The sequence below is a fragment of the Jaculus jaculus genome, chromosome 8 (genome assembly GCF_020740685.1).
Source record: "Jaculus jaculus isolate mJacJac1 chromosome 8, mJacJac1.mat.Y.cur, whole genome shotgun sequence".
Taxonomy (NCBI): Eukaryota; Metazoa; Chordata; class Mammalia; order Rodentia; family Dipodidae; genus Jaculus; species Jaculus jaculus.
In genome coordinates, this window is record NC_059109.1 from 141043582 (window position 1) to 141063355 (window position 19774).

The 19774-nt window shown below is 52.6% G+C and overlaps 1 protein-coding gene across 18 annotated transcripts in view; it reads right to left on the reverse strand.

Moving 5' to 3' along the window:
* The window catches only part of Kcnq2 (potassium voltage-gated channel subfamily Q member 2), an 88153-nt gene extending 69473 nt beyond the window's left edge, over positions 1-18680 (reverse strand). For all 18 annotated transcript variants that reach the window (XM_045156757.1, XM_045156756.1, XM_045156748.1 and 15 more), the window contains exon 1: positions 18372-18680. In XM_045156757.1, the coding sequence (XP_045012692.1) occupies positions 18372-18667 (296 nt within the window). In that variant the 5' untranslated portion in view covers positions 18668-18680. The remainder of the gene's footprint in view (positions 1-18371) is intronic.
* Between the last annotated feature and the right edge of the window lie 1094 nt (positions 18681-19774).

The following is a 19774-nucleotide window of genomic DNA, read 5'->3' on the forward strand; positions in this document are numbered from 1 at the left end:
AGCAAGTGTCAGCATCTGACCACGGTGTCTGGCAGAAAGAGGACCCCACGGTCTCATCATTGGAAGTCCTGTTGGAGCACTGTGGAGAGCACTGGTGAAGAAGTGTGAGTAGTGGGAAAGCCCACTTTTATTCTCAAGACCTCAGAGTTGTGCTCTACATCCTGGGAAGAGAAGGTACATAACACATAGGTCTGATGGCCAGGTTGTGGGTGAAAAGCTCAGGGCCACCAGCCCCATAGCCTGAGAACCCCTAAGACCCAGACCCCACATTCCCAAAGCAGAACTGATGTACTGCGGGAGGGATGACAGACCACAACAGTATCAATACATGCCTGTCCTATCAGCACTGCCCACTTGGTCACTTGCACCCATGCACCCACTACCCACCTCACTCACAGAAGCTCATCCTTTTCTTCCCATCAGACTCCTGGCCACCCACCATGGCCAAGCCATTATCTCTGCCAGTCCCATCACACCACCCTTTCTGACCACAAGGACCTATGCACCACAGAGTATCACCTGTGTTATGGTCACTTACTGAAGTGCCCATCACCTCTGAAAACACAACAGCACCAGAGCAGGTCCTTGACCAATGGGGGGTGGTGGACCAGCAATGCTGACACATAAACCTGATCACCACAGTTAGGGAGGGGCATGGGGCCTCAGCCAGGGCCCTGGGAGCCCCAGGTGACTCAGCAGTTGGAAAGGAACGCCCTGGTCAATGTTTGCACACAGCCACAAGAGGAACCAAGATCATTGTCCATGTGCTCCCAGCAAAGGTCTGTGTCCAAAACCTATACCTGCATCGCACCAGGCACCCAACCCCTCAAGCAGAAGGACCCATCAGTGACTGGGAATTCCCATAAAGGTCATCAAGGACACCATGGCCTGGGATGGTGTGATGAATCAGGCAGCAGGTCTAGCCCAAGGGGATGGTGAGGGGTGGTGTGGGGCTCTCAGGAACACTAAGGAGCTGACACACAAAACAGTACAGAAGCTGAACAGAGCCTCAAGGGGCACAAGCAGAACCAGCCAGGTGTGAGAGATAGCGCCCTCTGTCACTCCATCCCTACCAGCCAATGTCAAGACCCTGTATCTCCCCACCCAGCCCTGGGGGCATTTCATGGTCCAGCCTGAGCTGGGCTGCAGCAACAGCCAACCAAAGAGGGCCAATATGGTGTCATCAGGATTCAGACTTGGCCCCAACAAGACTGGCCCCAAAGAGACATACAACTCCTGCAGCCCTTCCCTACAGACTGGCTCCCACCGGACACTTCAGCCCTCTGCACAGCCCCCATGTTTGCTATCCCTGAAGACACGGGGCCACACACTTCCCAGCTCCTGAGCAGAGCTGTTAACAGTGGTGACAGAGGCTGCTGGCACAGACAGAACACAAAACCACGGTCACATTTCAAAAGTGCAATTAATTTCCTTTCCTCATTAGTCAATTTATACAATTAACTGAGCTCTGAAAAGAAATGTGCAGACATCTCATGTGTCTTCTATCACTAATTCTGTCTGCCTGGGTGTTTTCTCCCAGCTTGGTCAGTGGGGAAGGAGGACAAGAAATTCCTATATCTCATCCATGACCCTAGAGGCTTGAGTGGCAGGGGAGAACACAGGAGAAACAACGAAGATGCCCATCGTAAAAGGGACATGCAGGACCAGCTCTGCCTACAAGGTGATATGACAGCCCAGGGGAGACACAAAAGGAAGCATCCCTGGGGCTGGTCCCTGCTGGATAAGGAGGAACTAGCTTGGTTGGGAGGAGAGGAGGGAAGAGTGTTACGATCAAGGGAAGAAGAGCAGGGAATGTGCTGGATATGAGCAGACTGGAAATCCAGGTGAGGGACAGGCCCATAGACTCAAACACACAGTTCACAAACTAAGTCCAGAGAGCCAGATCTTCACACTGCAACTCATTCCTTTTTGTTAAAAAAAAAAAAAAGTCTGGGGCTGGTACTGGGGAGATTGCTTGGTGGTTAAGAGGCTTACCACAAGGGCCTCTTTGACCAGAAACTTCCAAGTTTGACTCCCTAGGATCCTCCAGAGACTGGAGAATCACTGGGGCTCACTGACAGCAGCTCTGAGTTGAGAGAGACCCTGTCTTAAGTAAGTACATAGATAAGGATACCTAACATTCTCCTGTCCTTCAAATGCACATACATAGAAAACACACATCTGCACATACACATGCACATACCATACCACACATATATTCTATATACACATGCGTACACACACACACACACACACACACACACACACACACACACACACACACAGACTGAGGTAAAGGTACCCAGTGACAAGACTTACTCAGCCCCATTCCTAAAGGCCTCTGGCAAGGCATCTCAGAACATTCCAGAAGCCCTGCAGGTAGGAACATATGTTGACATGGCTACACTATGGATCCACAGTCCTTCCCTGTAGTTAGTGACCTGAATGTATGAATCACTGACTGATCTAGGAGGAATATCAACCCAGCCCTTTAGAACATTCTTGCTTGGCCAACAAGTTGTGTGCTACCGGCTCTACAAAGAAAGTCACCCTAGGCTGGAGAGCTGGCTCAGAGATTAAAGGCACTTGCTTACAAAGCCTGACAGCCTGGGTTTGATTCCCCAGTACCCACATAAAGCTAGATGCAGAAAGTGATACATGTATCCAGAGTTCGTGTTTGCAGCAGCAAGAGGCCCTGGCATGCCCAATCTCCCTCTCTCTCCCTTTCTCTTTCTCTCAAATAAGCAAATAAACTTTTTTAAAAAAGAAAAAAGAAAGTCACCCTAGAGTATGCTCTGAAACTATGCCGCCCCAGCAGTCCCAGTAAAGTGCCCACAGCTCTTCAGATCCACGTTTTGTTTTTCACGTTTTTGGAACAGAAGGCGCAGATGGCCCCACGGGAAAGGCTGGTGCAGAGGAGGCTGCAGGGACATGCAGGAAGAGTCACACCCACACCAGGAGACTCCTGGAAGCCCAGGAACAGGAAGGAGCTCAGGCTGTGGGTCCAGGCTCTTACCCAGGAAGGAAGCTCCCAGCCTCTGGGCCAGGCTGCAGCCATGGCTCACTCTGCTGCATATGCTCCACTGGCTGAGGGACAGACTATTCCCAGCCTCATCCTTCTGCAGACACCCCAGTGTCTGGTGACTTCCCTACCCAACATATACCAGTCCTGACAGACCCCACACTCAACTCACTTGGGAGTTGTGTACTCTGAGTCTCTGAGAGGCTGTTGGGACTCTGCCACTTCCTATCTTCTGTCCTCAGGAGAAGTAAGATATACTTCTCCAGCCTCTGACCTTCTTTTTTTTTTTAAAAAAAATTATTTTTATTTATTTATTTGAGGGAGGGGAGAATGGGCACACCAGGGCCTCCAGCTGCTGCAAACAAGCTCCAAATGTATGTGTCACCTTATGCATCTGGGTTACGTGTGTCCTGGGAAATCAAACTGGGGTCTTTGGCTTTACAGGCAAGTGCATTGACCACTAAGCCATCTCTGCAGCCCGAGCCTTTGGCCTTCTTGACATGGGTACTTCACGGGATCTCAGCCTTGAGCCCTTCTTTCCTCTGTCCTACTATGCTGTGTTCCAGCTCCTGACATTCACAGAAACTGCAGCAGTGGGCCAAACATCACTTTCTTTCCCTTCTAAGAGAGGACAGAAACCTTGGTCCAGCAAGACACCAGAGTGTTTATCAGGGTCCAGAACCTTCCCCTGGGCCTGACTACCACAGAATCCAACCTATGGTGAAACTTTCAGATGTGGAAGTCAACTGCTCTGCTCAGCTGGGTAGGACTGGGGGATAGAGCAGCTGTTCTGGAGGCTCCAGGCTGAAGATGGCATCCCCAGCTGTGAGGCTTAGCCATGTCTCCCCACAGTACCCACAGACAAAGGCTGGGAGCCCAGGAAGGGACCTTTCCCAACCCTTCAGCCCAGCCACTATTAATCCTACACTTTCAGAAAGGACTAGAGGCCTGGGGGAGGAGGAAGACTGGTTTTTTCTGCAGCCTAGAATTATAACACAAGGGGTTTCAGGACTAATTATGATAATAGATTCAACTTTAGGATGCTTGCCTGGCAGCAGTTGCCAAGGAGACCAGCATTGCTAGCTGTTGGTTCCCAGCCCCAGATTCCCAGGGCCAAGAAGGAGCAAGACCAGGAGTCAGACAGTCCCAAGCAACCCCACCAGATCAGGGGGGAAAGGTCACCTGGCACTGGACCTTACCAGGGTCTATTCTGAATCCCAAGGCACGTCCAGGCCCCAAATCACATGATGCCACAAGAGGATCAGAGTGAAACTGTCTTTACCCAGCAGGAGAAGGGACTTCTGAGCTCTGGGAAAAGGAAAATCACTTGAAACCAGGACTGAGTACAAACAGGAGGAAGAGACGGGAAAGGAGAAAGGGGGCGGTGGGGGGGGGTCAGATAACATGAGACCAGAAGGCCTCCAGTCACATCTATCTCCCAGTTTAATGCAGTCCTGAGATGTGACAGGGCACACATGTGCATGTGAGCATGCCTGGGTCCCTGAACTCCAGGGAGGCACCCCACACACACATCCATACCAGCCAGAGACTCCTGTTCTTTCCCCTTTCTTCTCCCCTACCCCCTCAATAATAGGGAATCTTTCTGTTCTGCAAAAACATGACAAAGGCACTGCCAACTCCTAGCAATCCCACCTCACACACTGGCTGCCTCTAGATTGCTCAGTAGCCCCAGACACTGCCAGACCCTGGGAACACAATGCAGGCTAGTTCCTACCCAAAAGACTGCCAGGCAGTCATTCCCATTGCACATTCAGTAACCTACAAATCTAACGTGCGAACTGCTGGGTCAAGCCTATCACGGCTCCCAGGCCCATTCACTGCTCAATAGGCTGCTGGGGACACAGGTCTGGAGGAATAGAGCCCCATTCACTCAAAGCTTCAGTATGTTTATTTCATAAGGCAGGCAGGTGCTCCTGTTCCCACTTACAGAGGAGAAAATGAAGACTCTCAGGCCACCGGTGGGATCCAACTGAAGCTGGCTGGCTGCAGAGCTGCCCAGAGCTGGCACCCTATGCATGGGAGGGAATCTTCTGTTCCCACTGAGTCCTTGGCAGAAATCCATCTCTCCAAGAAAATGCCCATCCCATATGATTGGCTCTCCCCAAGTCAGGTGCTGAGAGTACAGCAGGGCCCCTGGGAAAGAGGCAGCCATGGTGAGGCCACACATATCCCTCCTGATCCAGATCATGTCAAACTCCCTGGGGACCTTCTGCCGCCTCATCCATTAGGCTCAGCCTGGAGCTGCAAGCTGGAATCTAATTTTGCCCCCTAATAAACTGCTCTGTGGAGTGGAACTGCTGATGGCTGCTGTAGGTGCAAATTGCCACTTGTCTCCTGGGCTTGAAAGGGACAGTGGCTACACTCCATCCAGGGACCCCCTTATGCTATCCTGCTCTGGGGACTGCTGTGACTTGTCTGTCACACCAAGGCCCATCTGCCCAGCTGGGCAGTATCCAGGAGAGCTTAAGGCCCTGGGGAGGTGACAGGAGATGGACCAGGTGCATCAAACGAAGCCTTGTACACACCAGGTGCTCAGCAAATGCTTCAAGCAATGGCAGACCACACCCCAGGATGCCCAGGGCCTCAGATGCCCTGCAGCTGACTCGCATTCAAAACCTTCAAAAATGGCCTCAGGCAGCCCTGCCCACCAGCCCCCAGTCAATCCCATCCTCCAAACACAGAAGTCAGAGGATGTTTTCAGGGGACCCCTCACATCTCCAGGGATCAGTGGTCCTAGGATAGTTAATGATGATTTTCTTCAGGATCCGGGGAGGGTGCAGAGGTGCTGCGGGTCAGGGTTCCACTCTGCCTGCCTTATTTCCAGACCTCATCATAAATCCAAAACTCACAGAGAACTCCAGCCCCAAGTGTTCCCCTAGTGCTACTGCAGCTACCATGAAACTCCCAAGAAAGGGCTGGTGTCTGCTGTAGGCACCGATGCCTGAGCTGTGGGCTGTAAAGGATTCCCACTAGGCAAGGAACCCACTGGCTCAGGACAGGGAGGGCACTCCCCAGACACCACCTTGTGACCTGGTTGGTGCCTCTAGCCTGAGATCCTTGGAGACTGAAGCTCCATGAGGTTAATTTGCTCCTATTGGTCACCGCAGGTGCTGGACAGAGCCAAGGATGTGCCACACGGGAATGTCCAGGCCCTGCCCAGGTCCATGCTGTGTCTCTGGCCCCTGGACAGTCCAAGATGGCAGTCACTCCCTAGGTTCACAGCCCCCAGCCCCAATGTTCTGACCTCCCTCCCACGAGCTCATATGAACCCCTCTCTCCAGAGTGTCTCATTCCAGCCGCCCATGTCTTCCACTGAGACCACAGGAAGTATGACCCTATCTCAATCCTAAGAGCTGCAGAAATGACAGCCACCATAAGCTAGCCCTGCCCACAGCTCTCCACTGGCCCCAGGGTCCTAAAGACAGACCCAGCCCCTGGCCTGGCATACCTTGTGCATCACCACCTCTCCTTGCTGTCCCTGGCCTGGCATGCCTGGTACACCACTACCTCTCCTTGCCACCTTCCTTCTCTTCCTCAGCCTCGCCAAATCACCTCCTGCCTCGGGTTCTCTGCTCACCTCTTCTTGCTGCCTGGAGTTCCCTTCTATCCACTCACCGCACAGAGTCACCTCTTCCTTGGCCTCATTCTTGGGGCCTCTTCTCTGAGAGGCTGCACCTCTGGGACTCCTCAGTCTTTTCCTCTTTACTCTTTCTGGTAATAACAATGCTCTCATCAGGCGTGGTAGCAAACGCCTCTAATCCCAGCACTCAGGAGGCAGAGGTAGGAGGATTGCCATGAGTTCAAGGCCACCCTGAGAATACAGAGTGAATTCCAGGTAAGCCTGAGCTAGAGTGAAACGCTACCGCGAAAAACCAAAAAAAAGCTCTCCCTTCCCTCCTCCTCAGATGCACTCACTCTCCCTGAGGAAAAGACCCCATCCTCTCTCCCCTTTCTGCTGCCCAAAAGGCCAGTCCAGCAACTGTACATAGAGTTGCCATCCAACCCAACCAATAGGACCCAGTCCTAACCAAGCAGGGTTCAGCTCCAAAGCAGTAGGTGCCCAAAGGCCAGCAATGCTCAGTGCTTTCCTATGCTGCTCAGGACAGACATAGCTAGGAAGGACAGGAGGACAGCAGGGAAGTGAGGCCTTGTGTAGGCCTGAGATCAGCAGGGACAGGGTCTGCCCCAGGAACCTGCCCATCCTGAACCTATCATGGGGCAGAAAATGCTGACCACAGACTATGTCCCCAGAAAAATGATATGCATGTCACAGAAAACAAGCACTCATATTCACAGCAGCTCTTCTCACAGCCCAATGGCATGGACAACCCACATATCCACCAGAAGGTAGGGGGACAGATGTACTGGGCCTCCTCAGGAAGAAGCAAGGCTCCACCACACTATAGCTGGGTCAGTCAGAGGGGACCATGCACACAGAAAATGCTAGACATGGAAATACCGTGATCCTGCTTGTGGAAAATATATAGAACAGGCACTTCACAGATAGGGGTACTGCGACCCAGCAAGGAAGGCTGTGGGGGGGGTGCATTCATGGGGTCAGATGTTTTCATGTGGTCACAAACAGCTTTGGAGCTACAATGGTGGCCATGCATTGGGTGCATACACAAACCACCACTGTGATCTTCATCTTTAAATGATTAAGAGTATGTTAGCAGAATTTCACCTCAACCTCAAAAGACAACAGGCAAACACCTCCCAGTCATGGCAGGTCACTGATCCAGCATCAGTGGTTCTATGTCCCAAATAAGACCTCCCCTGTGCTTTGGGGTTCTCTTACAGCAGGACAGACTCTAGGCCCCTGCTCTAAGGCCTCTGAGTCAAGACCAGCTCAATCTCTCAAGGGAGGTTTGAGTGTCAATGTGGCATTTCCATAACATGAAGAGACCTTGAAGTCTGGAGACAGGGCATTACCCTTCCAGGACAAATCGTGAAGTCTCATGGCTGAAATGGAAACTCTCTTTGGCCAGAACCAGTCATCTGCTTCCCAGCTCTGGCAGAAGACTCCTCTTCTGACCTGCTCTTCCTAACCTGGCCCCCAATTTAGGCACCCTACTTGGCCTGGCCCCTGCAGGCCCCTCCTCATGGCACACCCAAGCCCTTAGCAGCCATGTGTGTGGGAAGGACTATATAGGAACTCAGGGAAAGGAGAGCATTTTTTCCAGATTTTGCTGTAAGAGGTGAGCATAGCTCCCAGTGCCTCCTGAGCATAGATTCTAAGGTGGTTTGAATGTCTAACCCCCATAGACTCAGGTGTGTTTTTTGTTCGTTTTTTAATATATTATGTATGTGTATGTGTATATATACATACATATATGTGTGTATGTATGTATATACACACACACACACACACATACATACATATGTATGTATGTATATACAAGAGGCAGAGAGAGAGAGAGGAAGAGAATGGGCATGCCAGGGCCTCCAGCCACTGCAAACAAAATCCAGATACATGTGCCCCCTTGTGCATCTGGCTTACGTGGGTCCTGGAAAATTGGGCCAGGATCCTTTGGCTTTGAAGGCAAATGTTTTAACTGCTAAGCCATCTCTCTAGCCCTAGACTCAGGTGTTTTATTAAAGATTATAACTTGGGTCTCTAGCCACCTGGCTGGAAGAGGTGTCACTGGGGGCAGATCATGGAGTTCAGCTCTAAGGTGTCACTGGGAAAGGACCTGATTTCCAGCCCAAATGTATGCAGAGCAGCCTGGGCTCTGGCAGGGGTGGAAGGGAGCCCCTGCCTGCTACTGGTTTGTGCTTGCTGCTTCTTGGCGTGGCTGGGAGGCGATGGTTTCTCTCTCTGCTTGGATTTGTGAATGGGAGTCAGCTTCTTCCACCATAGCTGGAACTTAGCCTTGGAGCTATAAGCTAAAAGAAATCCCTTCCTCCCCTAAACTGTGCCTGGTTTGGATGTTCATCCCAGCAATATGCAGCTGTCTACAGCAGACTCCCATGCTCCCTCATGGCTCAGGTGGCCTATCAGGTACTCAGAGCACCCCAAAAGCTCTTCCAACAAAATCCCCTCACAGGCCCCCTCTACCTATGGTCCCTGAAGGTAACAGGACAGCCAGGCCTAGGCTCCTACCCAGGCCAAGAGCACTGATCCTTAGTAATCCTTAGTGGATACTCTTTCTGGCCATATGCACACCTCCAGCAAAGGAAGACTCACTCCAGTCAGGATCTTGTCCTGACACAGTCCTCTCTCAGGCCAGCCTGGGGCCCCCTCTCTCTCCAGAGTCTTCCTAATGCTCCAGCTCAGCAGAGCAGGGGACAGGACCACCTTGTTACCTGTTCCTGTGACAGACAGAAATGGAGCCTATGGGGACAGCCCACCTTGACAGGATACATCTGTGGACAGAAGTATGTGTGAACATGTGGACAAGCTGATTGCATAAGATGCTGACTCAGATACCATCCTCACTCAAATCCCCCCGGGGGGGGGGGGTCTAGCTAGTGACAGCAAGCAGCCTGAGGGCAGAGACATGCCAAGGCATGCCAGATCATGACACAGCTGATCTATGAGGAAATCCCACTGTACCTTGAACAGGGGACAAAAGCCAGATCCCAAATCTCATTTTTTTCCAGAAACTCACAGAGGAGCAGAGGTCTGTAAATCAATAGGAGAAAAAAATACTCCTTGTGTTTTCCAGTCCTTTCCCAATTTCCTGCAATGGGCATGTAATCAAAAAGAAATATTAACCATAACCAAGTGTTTCTATGAGATACAAAGAGATCTGGCCATGCCAGAGCCTCCAGAGCTGTCTACCCACGCTATTTCCTTCCACATGTTATGAACTCAGCATTCAGCTAATGCAACAAGGCATAAAAGAACACCATCATGGGAAGCCAGTCATACAATGACACAAGAGGAAGAAAGACTATCAATGTCTGTGCCCCACAGGTCCCAGTGCCCCCATCCTGGGCAGCGCCTCCTAGACTCCAGCCCCTTCTCCAAGGCCAGCAGCAGTGATCCAAGCCCCACTCTGGGCTAGGCAAGGGAAGCAATCGCATAGAGAGGCCTTTCTTCAGCGAGGAGGTACCAAGCGCACTCTTGTTCAGGACCATGGTCAGCACCTGGGAGCCGGCTCCTCTTCTGTGCCATCCAGGCTGCTAGGATATAAACAACATCCACCCTCTCCCACAAATGGCACTCCTTACTCTGTATCAGACACCTAAGCAGAAGAGTGGCAAGAAGGGCCCAAGACCCTTGCGCTGCCTGCTATCTTCCAGCAGACACTTTTCAACAAATGCGTAGTCAGTCAGTAAAGGACAGCAAATATCAGTATCTGCATACCTAGTCCAAGAGAAAACACTGAAATGAGAACATTTTTACAGCTTCTAGAAGTCTTACAGTCAATACTGAGATTGAAGTCATCTTCCAGAAGCCTCACTGCAATGATCTTTGCAGTGGAGAAATCCCAGATATGGCATGACCTCATTTCCTTCAGAAAGCCTGCCAGATGTATCATGATGCACTCAGGTGGTGTGCCCAGAAAGAGGGCTAAAGCACCTCCCACACTCAGGACGGGATAATGCCATGACAGGAAAGGTGCAGGTGGCAAGCACAGAGCAGCAACAGGCATGCATGGGAGTGCTGGCAGTGGACCATGAGAACTGTGTAAAGACAGGCTCGAGAGATGGCTCAGCAGGAAAAGGCATTTGCTTGCAAAGTCTGATAGCCTGGTTTCAATTCCTCAGCACCCACATAAAGCCAGATGCACAAAATGGGGCATGCATCTGGAGTTCATTTGCATGGCTCAGAGCTCTGCCCACTCATTCTTATCCATTCATATTCTCTCTCTCCCCTCACAAATAAATAAGCAAATAAATATTTTTAAAAAGATAAAATCCAGGCATGGTGGCATATGCCTTTAATCCCAGCACTGGAGAGAAAAGGTAGAAGGATCATGTGAGTTCAAGACCAGCCTGGGACTACAGAGTAAATTTAAGGTCAGTTTGGGCTAGAGTGAAACCATATCTTGAAAATAAAAAAAATAAAAAGAAAGAGGATTGTGTAAATAATATCTCTGGACGTAGATGCTAGAAGACACAGCTATCTGAGTGGAAGACAGGCTCATTGCATTGGACATTATTTTATGTATTCTAGGTTTTTCCCATGGGCATGTTTTCAGCAAGTGTTCCTATTCTGGAAGAAAGAGATAAGAATGGGACAGAAGTGCCCCCCATTCTGATCCTAATAACCTACTCCATCAAAAGGGAGCTCTCAGGAAGCCTTGCACCCCACCCTGGGTCTCAACTTCAGAAGCCCCTGATATGTTCCATGGACCAAATCCTACTCACCCATAGGCCTGTTCCCACATAGCACAGCTACCCACGAAGGCTGGTCCCCATGAACAAACAGGTTATGCTAAAAGATAGAGTACATCTCTTTGCTCCTGAATAAGACTCTTGTGTTAACTTTTCTGCCATATATTCTGGGCATCTGCAGCATGGCTCAGAGCTCCACATTCCTGCCACACTCTTCATTTCCACAGTCTCTTCCGAAAGGGATTTCTAAAATTTCTCATCCCTGTCTTGCTTCCCAGCTTTTCACCATGCCCCCAAAGTTGGACCCTGTGGAGAAATTGGCCCTTTACTTTCCCATTTATATCTTTCCAAGCTGAAGCAGAAAAGTATTACAAGGTCTCCAACACAGGTCAGAGCTGAGAACACTTTGGGGGAAGGGGCAAGATCAAACAAGACACAGTCAACCAGGACAAAATCTCTGTGGAGAGAAAGGAGGTATTCCGAGGGACACTAAGGAGCTGTAGACACCAATCGAGACCATCAAGGGATCTCTGCAGATAGTTTATAACCAACTCCTATTAGAACATTCTGAAATAACTACTCTTCTAGACAAGCACAAATTTATTCCTAGTAACCCACAAAGTAATTGAAGGCCTAATTTTGTTTCGGCCAGATAGCCAGCAGAGCCCAGTGACAAACTGGAGCATGGAACACATCCTGCCTCCTATTGCCACACAGAGGAGCCACTGTCCCTGAGCCTTCACTTCCTCTGTAAAGAGGTTGCTAGAAAAATTGTAAGTCTGTTGGTGCCAGCAGCCCCCACCCCCTACAGCCCCTGCTGGGCAAAGACACACAGATAGCTAAGGGAGACACCAAGAGCCTCCTCATAGGTGGGTTTCTCCACCCAGACCAAGGACCAGCTAGCTTATCAGCAGGGGCACATGGGGGCAGTGACCGCTGTGCAAGAGCCCCCATCCTCCCTCAGCTACTTGGGCATGTCACTTAGCTTCATCCACTGGGTCTCTCACCTCAAACAGTGCGTCCAGTTCTGCACAAGACTGTACATCCAAGATTGTTGTCAAGACCTGACCTTGGAAACATAGACAAGCACCACAGCACCTACCCACTGCTAACAGAACACTCTTGGGAAAGCAGAAAAGCAAAAATCAGAGCCCACAGGACACAGAGACTGCAGAGAAAAACCTGGAAGGGCAGGGCTGGGCAGGCAGATGGTAAACGCAAGTCACTGCCAGGATACTCCTTGGAGATAATCACAGGCTGGCAGTCTCCCCCCACCCCACCTTTCTTCTTGGATCAAATAAACTGCTTCCGTTGTTGTTAGGTGGTTAGATAGGTGCCACTGGGTTTCCTCCTCCGAGCCACAGTCTGGTGCCTGGTGCGTCACCATGAGTGGGGAGCTGTCTCAAGAAGCTCCCAGGGCTGTCAGCAAATTATTGTCTGAAAGCAGAGCTGAGCTCCAGCCATGAAAAGAAAAGGGGCTTGGCAGGATCCCCACAGAGAAGAGCCATATTCCTGAAGGTGGAACCGAGTCATCTGCATCGGTATAGGAACCAGATGTCCACAGGGCTTATGTGGTAGTTCCTCTTCTGTCCAAGGGGCTCACTGGTAAAACCTATCCACTGTGCTGTTTTTTGAGCCACAATCATTGCTCCCCTTGATACTCAAACCCTGAGGGTGATGATGCTTGTTTCATCCAGCTCCACACAGGAGAACCCTTCCCCCAAACTCATGGCCAACAAAAAGCAAGCACGCTGTCCTAGGGAAATGGCCAGCATCTCTGTGACCAGCCTGCCAGACCAGCATACAGTAAGCTCCTCACACTCAGAACCTGGGACTTATGCCTAAGGCCACACTTCTTGCTAAACCAGCTCCCCAAGGTCAACTGACCACAGCCTGAGGCTCTTGAATAATCTTGACTAGGACTGGCTGATGAGCAGAAGGCTGAGGAATATTGTTCAAGAAGGGGTCAGCCATGGACCCCAGCCCTCGATGTCCCACAGAATGAGGTCTACTCTGCAAAACCTCAGGCAGGGTCACAAGGACAATGGCAACATGAGCCTGTAAACATCAGCACCCACCAAGAACTGTGTAGTCAAATCACACCCATCCAGAAATGTTACCCACACTCCACACACAAGGAAACTGAAGTCCTGAGTCCAGAGCCAGGCATTGGTATAGTTACTTGAAAATAACCATGGCAAGGTGATACCCTCCACTGAGCATCATTTGTAATAACAAGCCATGGGACATATACCAGGTCCCTCACAAAGAGCACAGCCTCGTTTATCAGCTGTGTCTCACCAGAGAGCAGCAGCCACCAGCCCAGAGCCTATCTTCCTCCCCAAATGGGGCCCACTGTTAACACCCAGCCTTTATAGAAGATAGCTAAGACCAAGCTAGGCACCAGCCCCATTCCTTCCATTCAACTTCAAGGATGCTCAGCCAGCCCAGAGCACACATACCACATCCCTTCTCCATCCTTCCACACATGGAAATTCAGTCCCATGTGTTCAAACCCAAAACCTAGCTGTTAATGCCCTCCACAAAGTTCCTCAAGGAGCCCTATGGCCTTGAGAACTTGCCCTAGACTCCACCTCGTGGTGAGTAGTGGACTCTTCTGTCCAGACTGTGATCTCCTAAGGTCCAGAGCAGCACTGTGTTCTCACTAGCTCAGAATACCCCCCTCACCCAGGATGCACTGAGACAGCAAGGAGCATGTGGACCAACAAAGGGCTGTGGGTTTGTTCAAACTGGAAAGACACTGAAGACAGGCTGCTCACCCCTGGACTCCACCAGAGCTCTTAGATGCCATCACAGGCTCCTGAAAAGCACTCCAGACTCAAGTACTTCCAGAATTAAAGATAGGCCTCCTACCCATGAGGCTAGGGGCTGGAAGTAGAACCCTACCCAAAGCTAAGCAGTCTCCACATTAAAAGGTCTCTAGGCCCTTGACTATGCTGTGTATCCTCCCAGTTGCCTTATAGGTTTGCAAACCAGGTGAAAGAATGTCTCAAGATTTACTCCACAGAAAGCAAGTATAGAATGACTGCAAATATTCCATCCCTTCATAGTCATTTCCCTTCTGGTTATTGGTGAGGGTTAAAAACTCTGTGGGTAGGCCTGAAAAGTTGGACAAGCCCAGGCCCCCGAGAAACCCAGGTTTCCCTAGAAACCACAACTCCCAAGGCATTTCAATCTTTTGGGAAATTTCCATAAGATTCTCTCAATCTTGATTGATTAGGGCTGCAGGAAGGCCTGCAATTTGAGAAAAACTGAGAACATGCTGCCTTTCAGTGACTGGGTCTCTTCTCTGCACATCATGTGTCCAACCAGCAGAGCCCAGATCCTAGTACCGAAAGCAGCCACCTCTCCTGGCTGCTGCGAATGCAGCAGAGGTGGGCACCTGCCCCTCAAATGGTCTGGCCATCCCAACCCCCAAGACTTTCATCAGTCTCAAACTAAAGCTAAATGAGTGGGATGGGGAAGGAGGCCTAACTGGGCCCATAGCACCCAAAGGCCCTGGAGTAAGACTGGGATGCTGGATACTGCTCTTACCACTGTGTGAAATGGTGATGCCTTGCTGGACAGCTCACAGCAATGGCTTCAGATTATTCAAGGCTCTCACTGGGGGGAGGGGGATGTCCAAACACTGTGACCCTCCGAGGGGCCTTGGTGACCAGCCCAAACAGCCAAGCAATGGAGTAAACCTGTGGTACACGCATCGTGACTATTTCCTACCTGGCCAATTTTAGAAGCCATCTCTTCCAAGCCAGCCAGAGGTATGGATGATGGAAAGACCAAGCAGTCTACACCCTTGGCTCTCATCTCTGAGGCAGGCCATCTCTACCTGCCTATGCAGGAAATCCTTTTCAGTCTGTTTTCCCTTCATGCCCTTCTAGCCAGTGAGGGATAGGGTTGCAGCACAAGGAAGGAGAATTGGAACCTTTCATTCTGTCCCTGAGTCATGTGGAGTTATCACCCAGATTTCTCAAACACGGTGGGCAGACATGACTCCTCAGAGTGCACCCCACCATGCTACACGCATGTGGTCACTCATGTCTGCCCAGGATGGCATTTCCTGTGGCTTATCCTTCACAGGCACCGGGCAGCACACACTGGCTCTGCCTGAGTGGCCCTCGGACTCCATGCACATCTTGGCTGGCTCCAAAAACACTCTAGAGCTGCGTCTCACAAGCAGTGCACAATGAACACCACTCTGCAAGGGGTGGGCTGCAAAGTCCCATGGATTGTGGGCCTGACTGACCTTGCTCACCTTGGCCTGAGCCCACAGTGGGTACCTCCATCCAACTTGAGAGTGGCTGTCGCCCAGGGACCCAGCAGCAGGCATATTCCTTGGTGGTCAAATGCAGAAGGAAGGAGGCAACAGGACAGTCAAGCACTCCCCAGCTAAGGAGCTCACTTCTGGTCTGAAGAGATGGCTCAACAGTTAAAGGAGTTCATTTCTATATATCTCATTCCTGTCCTCCCCTGGATGTCCAGCTGTGAGAGGGGTTCCTTCCTCATGGCATGAGCCAATTCACACAGGCCGGCAGGGAACATGGGGTTTGTCACATGCTCAGGAATCTCAAGCCATCAGGCCTCCTGAGTCAGTTGTGGGCTAGGTATTGAAGAGTCTGCCTGGGGATTTGGGGAGGGACTGTGAGCAACAACTGCCCAAAATATGTCGCCTTTCACATGGGCCCACTGGGGAGCCTGAAAGGAGCCAGCTGTTCTTCACAAAGTCCAGGGGACAGGGAATGGCTGTCCAATCTTATTGCTTAGAAAAGGAAGATTGGGGCTGGAGAGATGGCTTAGCGGTTAAGTGCTTGCCTGTGAAGCCTAAGGACCCCGGTTCGAGGCTCAGTTCCCCAGGTCCCACGTTAGCCAAGGGGGCGCACGCGTCTGGAGTTCGTTTGCAGAGGCTGGAAGCCCTGACGCGTCCATTCTCTCTCTCCCTCTATCTGTCTTTCTCTCTGTGTCTGTCGCTCTCAAATAAATAAATAAATAATTTTTTAAAAAAAAAGAAAAGGAAGATTGTTTGGGGCTCTGAAACAGACTCCTGTACGTGACCCGGAGAGTCAGCAACCAAAGACTCTGCTCTTCAGCATCCTCCCAACCTCACCTTCAACCCCACCCCCCAGAAAACCTCTGATTGAGCAGAGCCATCTCCCCTGTTGGCACCCACAGGCAGAGAGCTCAAGGAAGCCCTCTACCCACCACAAAGAAGCCAAGGAACCTCCACGCTGCAAGTCACACCCCTAAGGCCCCCATGCTGCAGGGGCAAAAGCTGCCAGCAGGCCCTGACTCCAGGATATCAGGTGGAGGGGACACAGGTCCCACATGGCAGGAGCCTCTACACTCTTCTCCTCTCTGGATGCTGCTTCTTTTAGGAGGCAGTATGGATAGAGGAGAAGATAGCTAAATCAGACTCAGGAATAGAGGGCTCCTAACCAAAGGGGGACCCCACAAATTGTTGCTGGCCTGGATGTCCACTCTTAGCCACCTAGATACAAATTTCTATCCTGCCCATGTCCCAGAAGACACCTCAGGCCAGGACCTGTATGTTCAGAGCCAGCTCTTGGGCCAGAGAAGGTGGTGGAGGCACGAGGACCATTACAGATCTTTCAGACAGTAAAGAACAACACAGGACCCTGTGCAGGGAAAAGCCAGTTTCATCTCTCTGGGGGAAGTGGTAACAAACACTACAGTGCATGCTTTGGGGGGCTCAGCTAGTGAAGCCCCTGCCTCAGGAGTCTCAGACAGCCTACAAGACAACCCACCCCCCCCCCAGACAGTGGCCACCTCCCAGAACATTGTTCTGCAGGCAGTCTGGCATGTCCCTCTGAGGAATTCTCCCTTACCCCAAACCCTCCGACATCACATCCAAAATGTTCACAGGTGCACACACCGGCACACTGATGAGGCACACGACCCACCAAGACCAGGTGGGTACCTTGAAGGAGACTTTCCCAGAACCTGCGCCTCACTCCTTTCCCAAAATGCCTCTCATACAAAATGGCCGAGGCTTGCTCTTCTGTCCCTGGCTTAGCTGGGATGGCAGAGTGAGTGCTCTTGCACTGGGAGGCTGTACACACTTGCACACACATACAGCAACTCATAAAATACCACACATACACACCCATGTGCACAGAAACACCCATTTGCATGGAACGCAGGGGCCACCCCCGCCAGCCCTACCTCTAGAGGTAGCAGCAATACGCAGAGCCCCAGGCCTGGTGACCAGGAACAGCCCATTCCAATACCAGGGCTGACGGGCCTCAGGACAGCAGCAATACCTGTCCCTGGCCTCCAATGGGCGTCTAAAGCCCAGAATGCGCAAAGGGACCCCCAAGCGCTGCAAATGGGCTGCCAGAGTGCAGGGGGATTCCCTCCCCATAGATGGGTGCAGGCAGTTGTTCTCAGTTGGTTATGTCAGGACCCCTCCCCACTTCTGCAACCTGGAAGCTCAGGTGGGCAGTGAGAGGTTGGGAAGACCCATGAGAAAAGGTTAGCCTTCTCCGCCCCATTTGGATGGAGGAGGGAAGCGCTGGGTGCAGAGGGACCCTAGAGTCAACACCCAGCGCTGCGCAGCACTGCCTCCTCCTCCCCCTCCCTCTCCTCCTCCCACCCCCCCCCCTTTCTCCTTCTTCTTCTCCTCCTCCTCCTCCTTCTCCTCCTCCTCGCCGGCCCTTTGTTCCGCTCAGCGGGCCGTGGGGAGGGGCCTCCAGGGCTGAGTGGGGCTGGGGCGCTAGCACATCCCGTCCTGCGGGGGAGGGGTTGGTGGAGCCCGGCCAGGCCTCGCGCCCCACCTGAACGGCCCCTGACCTCATAGTGGTCTCCAAAGTTGCTCTCCAATCTCTGTCCTTCGCTTTCACCAGAGACCGCAGTGCTTCGACCCAAACCCCCGACCCACCGAGAGCCTCAGTAGCGCGCGGACAGGCACACCGGTCCCCTCGACCCACCCCACTGCGCCCTCTGTCCCCTCGGGGGCCCGGCCGGGGTCGCCGGGGACCCGCCTTGTGCCGCAAGGCTGGCCACTCACACGTAGGCGTGGTAGATGAACGCCCAGCCGCGGGGCCGCTCCAGCACGTTGTAGAGGAAATTCTGCAGCTTGCGGTAGAAGGCATTGCGCTTCGGGGGCTTCCCGGCTCCCGCGCCGCTCGCGCGGGGCTTGCTCAGGACGCTACCGCGCTTGGGGGCCTCGGAGCCGGCGATGAGCAGCGCGCCATCACGAGTGGAGTCGGGCGCGCCGGGGTCCAGCCCCACGAAGCCCACTTTGAGCTTCTTCTCCCCGCTAGCGCCGGGGTACACGCCGCCGTTGCGCGACTTCTGCACCATGGTGCCTGTGGCGCCCGCGCCCGGGCTCAGCGGGGGAGGTGCGCGGGGGGCGGCGCAGGGCCCAACCCAGGCCCCCGGCCCAGGAGCCGCATGGCGGAGGCAGCGGCAGCGGCGGATCCGCGCTCCTACCGGGCCCGGTCGCGCGCGAGGACGCTGCGGCCACCACGCGAAGAGCGCGCCTTGGTGCCCGGCCCGCGGCCTGCCGGCTCCGCCCGCCGCCCCGCCCCGCCAGTCTTAACCCCTACGACGCCATGGCAGCTCCAGGGAGAGAGAACAAGACCTAGTGCACCAGCCACCCCCCGGGGCCACCCCTTCCGGCTTTCCTAATTGGGTGAGGCTTGCTTGACAAGGAGTGTACAGTCCCGCGGCCACCTCCAAGGAGGGCATGACCCCATAAGTGGACCCTATTAGCCAGCCTCAGTTTTCCGAGAGATCACAAAACCGTGCCAGCAGCTGCCAGGTGCTGGACTCTGGCCAGCTGGGCCCAGGGCGTGACACCTCAGGAGGACAAGGATACTGGCTATTGCCAACACTCTGGATCAAGGCTCAGCCCACAGTGATCTCAGCTCTTGACAATATGATGGACCAGGCATTTGGGTTCCACATCCCCACTGGGTGCACTGGAAAGTCTGAGAAGGCTCCCAAAAGGTAGCCAGGGTGGTGCTTAAAGCAGGGTCCTCTGAAAGAGACCCTCCATATGTCGAGGCGTCAGGAAAGATGAGGCCTGAGGATCATCCCTGGAGGCCTAAACTTTGCTCTGCAGACTCCAGACAGAGCCTGGGTAGGGTGCAGGTGCTGGTGGTGGCCCCAGGGTAACGATAGAGGCCAAAAGAGGGAGAGTGCCCCACTGATGGGAGTGTGAGTAAGGTGAACTGTCTGGCAGGGTTCACGGATGCCCTAAGTAGGCCTCTTTGGAACTCACTGTCAGGAAGCCAAGGAGACCCATTTCTAAGACCTGACTGGAGCCCTCCAGTCTCAGCTCCCCACCATGTTCTTCCTCCACTGGGGCCTTCTGCTCCCCTTGGAACATTAGCTGCAGGTGTGTCCTCTCACTACCCAACTTTCTTCCACCTTAACTCAGCACCCCCTCCCATTTTTCCCTTTAGA